Source organism: Carcharodon carcharias, chromosome 7 (genome assembly GCF_017639515.1).
Source record: "Carcharodon carcharias isolate sCarCar2 chromosome 7, sCarCar2.pri, whole genome shotgun sequence".
Classification (NCBI taxonomy): domain Eukaryota; kingdom Metazoa; phylum Chordata; class Chondrichthyes; order Lamniformes; family Lamnidae; genus Carcharodon; species Carcharodon carcharias.
The window spans coordinates 173,895,189-173,907,422 of NC_054473.1; the positions used below are offsets into that span (position 1 = coordinate 173,895,189).

The 12,234-nt window shown below is 44.8% G+C and overlaps 1 protein-coding gene across 1 annotated transcript in view; it reads right to left on the bottom strand.

The window, feature by feature from the left end:
- dusp22a (dual specificity phosphatase 22a) overlaps window positions 1-12,234 on the bottom strand; it is a 129,743-nt gene that overhangs the window by 107,830 nt on the left and 9,679 nt on the right. The window contains exon 2 of the mRNA XM_041192676.1: window positions 1,208-1,241. Within this exon, the coding sequence (XP_041048610.1) occupies window positions 1,208-1,241 (34 nt within the window). The remainder of the gene's footprint in view (window positions 1-1,207; window positions 1,242-12,234) is intronic.

The following is a 12,234-nucleotide window of genomic DNA, read 5'->3' on the forward strand; positions in this document are numbered from 1 at the left end:
GACTTTTCTTTGAGGTTCTCCTTTACTAGTTCACCCATTATTCTACCATGCGAGGTGTGCAACTCACTGTAAATCCTATAGAGCCTAGCAGCTTCGTACCTTAGCACGTCTGTCAGTCTGTGCATCATTCCTGACTATGGCGGCTGCTAAAATTTGCACCATTTCAAAGCTTATCATTATAAACAAAATTGCCTTTGGTCCATCATAGTCAGTTCCATCTTTATGGTTTAGCTCAAGGCTCCACTCAAAGAGAACTGACAGGAATTGCAGGATTCACTGTTAATTGACAATTTTGTCAGATACTCCACTTCGTGTAAGGTAGCCACAATGACATCTTTCTGCTATGAAATGCATTACATTATATTTCTTTCTCATGTCATGCCCACCAGAACCTTCTCCAGCCCTACTTCATCTCATTCTATCAGCATATCCTTCTATTGCTTTCTCCCTCATGTACTTACCCAGCTTCCCTTTAAATGATCCTAGTCTATTCACCTGATCTACTCCATTCAGTGGAAAGTCCCACAATCTCAACCAGTCTCTCAGTAAAGAAATTTCTCCTTAATCCTTTATGGGATTTAATAGTGATTATTTTATTCAAGCAGTAACATTTCCAGCTGGCGTTCTTTGTACTCACACCAACAAACTTAGCAAGGATCCCCTCCAATACTCGATACTAACTATGAATGGAAATTAAACTTGGGAGGTTGCAACTGGCAATAATAACCAGTTTGTTCTTATTCCTCCTGGTTGATGAGTAAGTGATAGGTGAAGGGGGAGTTATCAGTCTTGCACTGTCACCGAGAGTAAGGGAAGTGGTTGAAAGAAAAGTCTTTACACAGCAGGTTGATGCAAAATGTGATGCTTTGCCACAGAGACTATTGCATCATTTAAGGAAAGAACGGGCAACTACTCAAAGCAGAGGAAGATACAAGGCTATTGGAAGAGAGCTATTAGTTTTGGATTAATTTTCAGCAGGCTCAGACATGATGGTTGAATGGCCTCACTCTGTGCTGTAAGCTTCTACAGTTCTTTGACAAGAAATTCTACTGGCTACTAATATAGGCGCTGGCTATTGTATTTTAAAGCAGGTGATGGCTTTGTTCAAATGGTGGGCAGAAGAATGTCATGAGACATTAATGCAATTTCAATCCATAGCAATCTTGATAACAGACTTATACATGGAAGAAATGATGACCACACTCACCTCTAATATTTCCAAGATAGAGGCCATCTAAAACCTAGAAAGAGAAAAGGATTTCTTTATTAAATCAAGAATACATTTTCTAAATCCTCACCCCACAACTAACGGTGGGCTCAATGACATCTGAAAATGAATTTATCAGCAAGCTCGTCTTCTGCACGTGCAGCAAGTACGAGTCTATGAACAATAAGTTTGATGTACTACATGTGTGCTACTCAGCCTTACTGATCAGAACATGTTACTAGCTTTGATTTCCAGTCTGCACTTTGTTAGTGAATAGGACCAATGATAACTTTGTTAAGTCTTTTATTTTTTAAATATCTATAGAAACTCTCTTCTTTGTTAAATATCTATAGAAACCCTTACTCTGTCTTTATATTTCTAGCTAGCTTTCTCTCGTACTTTAATGTTTCCTTCCTTATCAATCTTTTGGTCATTCTTTGGCGTTTTTTTATGTTCTGCCCAATCTTACAACATACGAACATATGGACATAAGAATAAGGAGCAGGATTAGGCCATTCAGCCCCTCGAGCCTGCTCAGCCATGTATTAAGATCATGGCTAATCTGATAGTAACCTCAAATTTGCAACCCGCCTACATCACCTATCACATCGACACCAACACCCATCCAGGACCCTCCACCCCTGCCTGTCACTCTCTCCCCACCCCATCTTCCAATCCCAGCCCCAGCCGTGTATTCACTATATCCCCTGACCTTCCTCTCTCCAACACTGAACGTTCAGTGCTCAGCAAAGGATTTAGTTTCATGCCCTTACGCCCTAATCTCAATGAATTTTGGGCTCGGCACGATGCTGAACTCTTCTTCCGCCGTCTTCGTCTCCGGGCTCACTTCTTTGGGCAGGGGTCCTCTCCCCGTTCAACAGATCCTTTTACCCACCTCCAATATTCTCCCTCCACCTGGACCCCTCCCTCTGGATTCTTACCTTCTCTTGATCTTTTCATTGAGAACTATCGGCGTGACATTAGTCATCTCAATTTCTCTGCTCCTCTCACCCATTTTAACCTGTCTCTCTCTGAACTTGCTGCACTCCGTTCTCTCAAGTCTAACCCTAACATTATCATCAAACGCGCTGACAAGGGTGGTGCTGTTGTTGTCTGGTGCACTGACCTCTACCTGGCAGAGGTTCAGCGTCAACTCGCAGACACTTCCTCCTACCTCTCCCTGGATCATGACCCTACCACTGAACATCAAGCCATTGTTTCCAGGACTGTCGCTGACCTCATCTCCTCTGGGGATCTTCCTCCCACAGCTTCCAACCTGATAGTTGCCCAACCTCAGATGGCCCGCTTCTACCTCCTACCCAAAATCCACAAACAGGACTGTCCTGGCAGACCGATCATGTCAGCCTGTTTCTGCCCCATGGAACTCATTTCTCACTATCTTGACTCCATTCTCTCTCCCCTTGTCTAGTCCCTTCCCACCTACATCCGTGATTCCTCTGACACCTTACGTCACATCAACAATTTCCAGTTCCCTGGCCCCAACCGCTTCCTCTTCACCATGGACGTCCAATCCCTCTACACCTCCATCCCCCACCAGGATGGCCTGAGGGCCCTTAGCTTCTTCCTCGAACAGAGGCCCGAACAATCCCCATCCACCACTACTCTCCTCCGTCTGGCTGAACTTGTTCTCACACTGAACAATTTCTCTTTTAGCTCCTCTCACTTCCTCCAAACAAAAGGTGTGGCTATGGGTACCCGCATGGGCCCCAGCTATGCCTGTCTCTTTATGGGGTATGTGGAATATTCCTTGTTCCAGTCCTACTCCGGCCCCCTCCCACAACTCTTTCTCCAGTACATCGATGATTACTTCGGTGCTGCTTCATGCTCTCGTCAGGACCTGGAAAAATTTATTAATTTTGCTTCCAATCTCCACCCCTCCATCATTTTCACATGGTCCATCTCTGGCACTTCCCTTCCCTTCCTTGATCTCTCTGTCTCAATTTCTGGTGATAGACTGTCCACCAATATTCATTACAAGCCTACCGACTCCCACAGCTACCTCGACTACAGCTCCTCACACCCCGCTTCCAGTAAGGACTCCATCCCGTTCTCTCAGTTTCTTCGCCTGCATCGCATCTGTTCTGATGATGCTACCTTCAAAAACAGTTCCTCTGACATGTCTTCCTTCTTCCTTAACCAAGGTTTTCCACCCACGGTAGTTGACAGGGCCCTCAACCGTGTCCGGCCCATCTCCCGCGCATCCACCCTCACGCCTTCTCCTCCCTCCCAGAAACATGATAGGGTCCCTCTTGTCCTCACTTATCACCCCACCAGCCTCCGCATTCAAAGGATCATCCTCCGCCATTTCTGCCAACTCCAGCATGATGCCACCACCAAATACATCTTCCCTTCAACCCCCTGGCGGCATTCCGTAGGGATCGTTCCCTCCAGGACACCCTGGTCCACTCCTCCATCACCCCCTACTCCTCAACCCTCTCCTATGGCATCTCCCCATGCGAACGCAAGATATGCAACACCTGCCCCTTCACTTCCCCTCTCCTCACCGTCCAAGGGCCCAAACACTCCTTTCAAATGAAGCAGTATTTCACTTGCATTTCCTTCAACTTACTCTACTGCATTCATTGCTCCCAATGCGGTTTCCTCTACATTGGAGAGACCAAACACAGACTGGGTGACCACTTTGCAGAACATCTTCGGTCTGTCCGCAACATGACCAGACCTCCCTGTCGCTTGCCATTTTAACACGCCACCCTGCTCTCTTGCCCACATGTCTGTCCTTGGCCTGTTGCATTGTTCCAGTGAAGCTCAACGCAAACTCATCTTCCAACTAGGCACTTTACAGCCTTCCGGACTGAATACTGAGTTCAACAATTTTAGACCTTAATCTCCCTCCTCCAACCCCACCCCCTTTCCGTTTCTTCCCCCTCCTCCTTGTTTTTTCCAATAATTTATATAGATTTTTCTTTTCCCACCTATTTCCATTATTTTTAATGTATTCCACCGATCATTTATCTATACTTTTTATGCCCTTTTTGTCTTATTTCACCCCACCCCCACTAGAGCTACCTTGCCTGTCCTGCTATCCATTCTTAATTAGCACATTCTTTTAGATAATATCACCACCTTCGACACCTCTTTGTTCTTTTGTCTCTGACATCTTTTGGTTATCTCCTCCTATCACTGCTTGCTTGTCCCAACAACCACCACCTCCCCTTCTCCACCCCCCCACCACAACCCTTAAACCAACTTATATTTCACCCCTCTCCTATGTTTACTTAGTTCTGTTGAAGGGTCATGAGGACTCGAAACGTCAACTGTACTCTTCTCCGCCGATGCTGCCAGACCTGCTGAGTTTTTTCAGGTATTTTTTATTTTTTATTCACCAATCACATCATCTGATCTGCCACCCGTCTTTGCACAATTAGGTGCTTTTTCTTTAAGTTTGACACTATCGTTTAACTTTTTTAGGTAACCACGGATGGTGAGTCCTCCCCTTGGAATTTTTCTTTCTCGTTGGAATGTATCTATTCTGTGTATTCTGCAATATCCCGTTAAATGTCTGCCACTGCTTCTATTAATCTATCCCTTATCATAATTTGCCAGTTCACTTGAGCCAGCTCTGCTTTTGTGCCCTCATAATTGCCCTTATTTAAGTTTAACATACCAGTCTCGGACCCACTCTTCTCTCCCTCAAACTGAATGAAAAATTCAATAATATTATGATTGCTGCTACCTAGGGGCACCTTCACTATGAGGTCATTAATTAATTCTATTTTGTTGCACAATATCAGGTCTACTGTAGCCTGCTCTTTGCTTGGCGCCAAAACATACTGTTCTAAGAAACTATCCTGAAAACATTCTATAAATTCCTCATCTTGGCTATCTTTGCCCATCTGATTTTTCTGGTCTATATGTAGATTAAAATACCCCTTGATTATCACCATACCTTTCTGACAAGCTCCCATTATTTCTTTCTTTATACCTCATACTACCATATGGTTACTGTTAGGGGGCCTGTACACCACAAATGACTTCTTGCATTTATTATTTCTGATCTCTACCCAAACCGCTTCTCCATCTTGGTTTCCTGAACTTAGGTCATCCCTCTCTACTGCGAAAATGTCATCATTAATTAACAGAGCCATCCCTCCACCTTTTCCTAGCTTCCTGTCCTTCCTAAATGTCATCTACCCTTCAATTCTCAGATCCCAATCCATATCATCCTGCAGCCATGTCTCTGTAATGGCTATCAGATTGTACTTATTTATTTCTTTTTGCATTATCAATTCATCTGTTTTGATTTAAATGTTACCTGCATTCAGGTACAGAGCCTTTTGTTTTATCCTTTTATTATTTTTGTAACCTCTAACTTTATTCTGCTGATTTACTCTTAGATTTGTATTCCTGTACTCTTCGTCCTTTCCTATCACTGTCTGTTTATCAATTCCCACATTAATACCTTTCTCTTTTGCCTTGTCTCTACCCTTTGATTTACCACACCTTCCCAAATTTGATCCTTTGCCCCCACTATTTAGTTTAAAACCCTCTCTGTTTCCCTAGTTATGCAGCTCACTAGAACACCAGTACCAGTACAGTTCAGATGTAGATTGTCCCAACAGCACAGCCCTCACTTTCCTCAGTACTTGTGCTTGTGCCCCACTTCTCCCACACCAGTCTTTGAGTCACACATTCATCTCTCTAATTTTATCTACCCTGTGCCAATTTGCATGTGGCGCAGGTAATAAATCAGAGATTATGACTTCTGAGGTTCTGCTTTGTAATTTACTCCCTAGCTTCTCACACTCTCTATGCAGAACCTCTTTCCTAGTTCTACCAGTGTAGTTGGTACCTACATGGAGAACAACAACTGGATCCTCCCCTTTCCACTGCAAGTTCCTTTCCAGCCCTGAGCAGAGGTCCCGAATCCTGGCAGTGGGCAGACAACACAGCTGCCTGGACTCTCGTCCTTTGCTACAGAGGACAGTGTCAATCCCCATCACAGTGCTGTCCCCAACTACCACCACATTCCTTTTTGCTCCCCCCACTTTAATGTCTTCCCATGACATGGTCAGTTTGCTCATCCAGCCTGCAGCCCCCACTCTCAGCCGAACAAACTGAGAGAGCATCAAACCTATTGAACTATTGCAAAGGCTGGTGGACCTGCACACCTGCCCTTTGGGCCCCCCTTATCTGGCTCACTTGCAGTCACACCCTCCTGTCCCTGACCACTGACTAAATCAGAAGAACATATCCTAAGTTGTTTGTGGATGTGGTGCCAATCAAGCGGACTGTTTTGTCCTGGATGATGTCCAGCTTCTTCAATGTTGTGGGAGCTGCATTCATCCAGGCAAGTGGGGAGTATTCCATCCCACTCCTGACTTGTGCCTTGTAGATGGTGGACAGCTTTGGGGAGTCAGGAGGCGAGTACTCAGCGCACGATTCCTAGCCTCTGACCTGCTCTTGTAGCCACAGTATTTATATGCCTAGTCCAGTTCAGTTTCTGTTCAATGGTAACCCCCAGGATGTTGATAGTGGGGGATTCAGTGATGGTAATGCCACTGGACGTCAAGGGGCGACGGTTGGATTCTCTCTTTTTGGAGACAGTCATTGCCTGACACTTGTGTGGCGCAAATGTTACTTGCCACTTGTCAGTCAAAGCCTGGATGTTGTCCAGGTCTTGCTGCATTTGGACATGGACTGCTTCAGTATCTGAGGCGTCGCAAAATGTGCTGAACATTGTGCGATCATCAGTAAACATCCTCACTTCTGACCTTACGATGGAAGGAAGGTCATTGATGAAGCAGCTGCAGATGGTTGGGCCGAGGACACTATCCTGAGGAACTCCTGCAGTGATGTCCTGGAGCTGAGATGACTGACCTCCATCAACCACAACAATCTTCCTTTATGCTAGGTATGACCCTTGCTGTTTGTGTTATATATTAACGATTTGGACGTGAATGTGGGGGGCACAATTGGGAAATTTGCAGATGACACAAAGATTGGCCGAGTAGTGGATAGTGTAGAGGCTAGCCATAATCTCCAAAACAATATACATCTATTGGTTGGTGGAGTGGGCGATAAAGTGGCAGATGGATTTTAACATAGAGAAGTGTGAGGTCACACATTTAGGAAGGTCAAACAGTTACAGGGATTACAAAATAAATGGGAATATACTAAGAGGTGTAGATGAAGTGAGAGATCCTGGCGTACAAGTACACAGGTCCCTGAAGGCAGCAGTTCAAGTAGACAAGGTTGTAAAGAAGGCAGATGGAATGCTCTCCTTCATTGGTAGAGGTATAGAATATAAAAGTAAGGATAATGCTGGAATTGTATAAAACACTGGTGAGGCCACAACTGGAGTATTGTGTGCAGTTCTGGTCATCACATTACAGGAAGGACGCAGTAGCTCTGGAGAGAGTGCAGAGGAGGTTTACAAGAATGTTGCCAGGGTTAGAAAAGTGTAGCTATGAGGAGAGATTGGATAGGTTGGGGTTATTGTCCTCAGAACAAAGAAGACTGAGAGGTGACTTGATTGAGATGTACAAAATTATGAGGGGAATGGATAGAGTGGACAGGAAAAAATTGTTTCCCTTGGTGGAGAATTCTAGAACCAGGGGGCATAGGTTCAAGATAAGTAGCAGAATGTGTAGAGGGGACATGAGGAAAAACTTTTTTATGCAGAAGGTAGTGGGTGTCTGGAATTCGCTGCCCAAGTTGGTGGTAGAGACAGAAACTCTAAACTCTTTTAAAAAGTACCTGGATCTGCACCTAAAGTGCTTTAGGCTGCAGGGCTATGGTGGGATTAGAAAGGGCACCTGGGTGTCCTTGGGCTGGCATTGACAAGATGGGCCGAATGGCCTCGTTCTGTGCTGTAACCTTTCCATGGTTCTATGGTTCTATGATTCCAACCAGTGGAGAATTTTCCCCTGATTCATACTGACTCCAGTTTTGCTAGGGCTCCTTGATGCCACACTCAGACAAATGCTGCCTTGATGTCAAAGGCAGTCACTCTCACCTCACCTCAGGAGTTCAGCTCTTTCGTCCATGTTTAACCAAGGCTGTAATGAGGTCAGGAGCTGAGTGGCCCTGGCGGAACCCAAACTGGGCATCAGTGAGCAGGTTATTGCTAAGCAAGTGCTGCTTTATAACACTGTTGATGACCCCTTCCATTACTTTACTGATGATGGAGAGTAGACTGATGGGGTGGGAATTGGCCGGGTTGGATTTGTCCTGCTTTTTGAGTACAGGACATCCTGGGCAATTCTCCACATAGCCGGGTAGATGCCAGTGTTGCCGCTGTGCTGGACCAGCTTGGCTAGGGGCATGGCAAGTACTGGAGCACAGGTCTTCAGTACTATTGCCAGAATATTGTCAGGGCCCAAAACCTTTGCAGTATCCAGTGCCTTCAGCCATTTCTTGAGATCATGTGGAATGAATCGAATTGGCTGAAGACAGGCATCTGTGATGCAGGGGACCCCCAGAGGAAGCCAAGATGGATCATCCACTCGGCACTCCTGGCTGAAGATTGCAGCAAATGCTTCAGCCTTATCTTTTGCACTGATGTGCTGGGCTCCTCCATCATTGAGGTTGGGGATTTTTGTGGAACCTCCTCCTCCAGTGAGTTGTTTCAAGACTGGATGTGGCAGGACTGCAGAGCTTAGATCTGATCCATTGGTTGTGGGATCGCTTACCTCTGTCTATCACTTGCTGCTTATGCTGTTTGGTATGCAAGTAGTCCTGTGTTATGCCTTCACCAGGTTGACACTTCATTTTTAGGTATGCCTGGTGCTGCTCCTGGCATGCCCTCCTGCACTCTTCATTGAACCAGGGTTGATCCCCTAGCTTGCTGGTAATAGTAGAGTGCGGGGCCATAATATGCTGGGCCATGGGTTACAGATTGTGGTTGAGTACAATTCTGCTGTTGCTGATGGCCCACAGCGCCTCATGGATGCCCAGTCTTGAGTTGTTAGATCTGTTTGAAACCTATCCCATTTATCACGGTGGTAGTGCCACACAACATGAAGGAGGGTATCCTCAATGCGAAGGCAGGACTAAGTCTCCACAATGACTGTGTGGTGGTCACTCCTACCAATACAATCATGGACAGATGCATCTGTGGCAGGCAGGTTGGTGAGGATGAGGTCAAGTATGTTTTTCCCTCTTGTTGGTTCCCTCACCATCTGCCGCAGACCCAGCCTAGCAGCTATGTCATTTAGGATTCGGCCAGCTCGGTCAGTAGTGGTGCTACCGAACCACTCTTGGTGATAGACATTAAAGTCCCCCACCCAGAGTACACCCTTTCCACCCTCAACGCTTCCCCCAAGTGATGTTCAACTTGAAAGACGGTACATGGTAATCAGCAGGAGGTTTCCTTGCCCACGTTTGACCTGATGCCATGAGACTGCACAGGGTCCAGAGTTGATGTTGAGGACTCCAAGGGCAACTCCCTCCCAACTCTATAACACTGTGCCCCCACCTCTGCTGGGTCTGTCCTGCCAGTGGGACAGGACATACCCAAGGATGGTGATGGTGGTGTCTGGGACATTATCTGTAAGGTGTGATTCCATGAGGATGACTATGCCAGGCTGTTGCTTGACTAGTCTGTGAGACACCTCTCCCAATTTTGGCACTAGCCCCCAGATGTTAGTAAGGAGGGCTTTGCAGAGCTGCGATTGCTGTTGTCGTTTCCGGTGCCTAGGTTGATGCCAGGTGGTCCGTCCGGTTCCATTCCTTTTTTGTGACTTTGTAGCGATTGTTACAACTGAGTGGCTTGCTAGGCCATTTCAGAGAGCAATTTAAGATTCAACCACATTGCTGTAGGCCAGACCAGATAAGGACGACAGGTTTCCTTCCTTAGGGGGCATTAGTAAACCAGATGGGTTTTACAACAATTGACAATGGGTTCATGGTCATCATCAGGCTTTTAATTCCAGGTTTTTATTGAATTCAAATTCCACCATCTGCCACGGCGGAATTCAAACTCAGGCCCCCGAAGCAGACTCAGTCCCTGGGTCTCTGGATTACTAGTCCAGCGACAATACCACTGCACCATCGCCTCCCCAATCCAGGTAACTTTCCCCCTCCCTGATGCTTCTCAGTGTCAAACTTCCAGCTCAATGACTCGGACCCGAAGCGCCTCGAGCCAAAAACACTTACTGAAGACCTAATTGCCCTGGATCACAGTGGAGCCCCCACATGCTGCAGCCTTGACAGATCACCTGTCCTGCCATCCTTAATGTGTTTAACTAATTGCTTAATTATATTATTTAATTATTTATTTTCCCTTTTTTATATATATATATTATTAACCTTATCATCAGTTCATATACTATTTTAAACCTGAAGGCAGGATCATACCTTCACCACTTAACCAGATACCCAACGAACAGCTAGGTCCTTTCCCTGCAGCAGAGTAAGACCCAATTCCTACAGGTGAAGAAGTTAGAAAAAGCAAAAGGAAAGGAACACCTCCTTCCTCTCCTCACTGAACTCCCTCACTCACCAAACTCCCAGGTATGAGCTCAGTTCACTCAGTGGTTTTCAAACCTGCTGTTTCAGGGTATGTGCAGGAAGGAGTAATGAATTTGGCTAGGATATTCCAGTCTTGATCGTGGCAGGAAATGCCACATGGAAAATTTGATGACCCAGCAAAACATCCATTGACTTTCAGCGGGAATTTCCATTCCCGCCAAGAATGTCCCTTTACACAAAAATTTACTATCACATGTGAGAATGGATGGGGTTTTTTTTTAATATTTTGGGGAATATTGTGTTATTCAGTAAAGAAGGCTGGATGTTTGTGTGTGTGTGAAAGAGGGAGTGATTAAATTAAACTGGGCAAGAGATTGGTAGGAGTCAGGTTGTCTGGGGGGTTTGTAACATGAAAAGGGATAGAAGTGTTAAGCTTGAGGTAAAAGTATATAGGTTAGATCTAACATTTGCATTTTTAGATAAGTTGAGAGTTTGTTTGAATATCAAAGGGGAGTCAGAGGTAACAAGAAACATGTTTGCATCTTGCAGGAATTCCATAGTAGAAGAGGGTAAAGGTCATGTGGCGTTGAAACTACAGCAGTTTGCCTTGCATAATCTTACTGAATTTCATAGTAGAGATGAGGGAGTGTTGCCTGGAAGGTGTTTACTTGTGAGTTTGACTAAGTAGAGAGTTTTGGGGGGAATGTTTTGTAAGACTAACTTTAATTGTGTAACTTTAATCTTGTGTGCTTAGGTTTTCTTTGATTTTTGTTAATAAAACTTGTACTTTTCATTTTTAAAATTCCAAAAGTGTTACTGGACCTCTTATGACTGAGATCGGTAGGTCTTCTTCTTGGTTGCAGAATACAAAAGAAATAGTATGGCCTGTAAGCCAAGTTTCCCTCTGGGATTTGGTTTGCGCAGCAATTAACATCGGCTGTGGTCACAACACAGTTGAAATTATAAAATGTATGATACAATAAATGAGTCCTTAACAAGCTATATTATCTGAATAAAACTATTAAAATTTGATAATTCTTTTATATTTATGTTGGTCAAAATGAGTTATGGGAAATTTGGTGCAATTTTAAAATTAATTAATGATCAGTCCATTGGTAGTGCAGAACTTGAAAACAGAGACATGTTGTTCAAACTTTTTATCTTGCACTCATCACGACAAAAGCAAGAATGCCAAACTTCATTCAATCATAACAATCATATTAAGAAGAAAAGGGTGCTGATTGGTTGGGAAGTCGACTCTGATTGGCCGAGGCATTACCATGGAGAAAGCAGCAGGGAACTATAGGCTCACCAAGCTCCAAGGCAGTGCAAAAAAGGTGCAAGGCTTGAACATATTCCTTCTATTTGTAGAGAATTGATTCCTGAATGTATGTCACTTCTAGCAAGCTTAAATGAGCTACATTATGAGCTCGCCTCATTATCTTAAATTGGTTGTTAGAGGAGCTATTTGTGCCCTCAGGATTGTTCAGCAAGTGCTGGCCAATCATGAAATAACATCTAATAGTAGATGCCATGTATGAATTTCAACGCTGGTGTAATTTCAGCTATGTAGG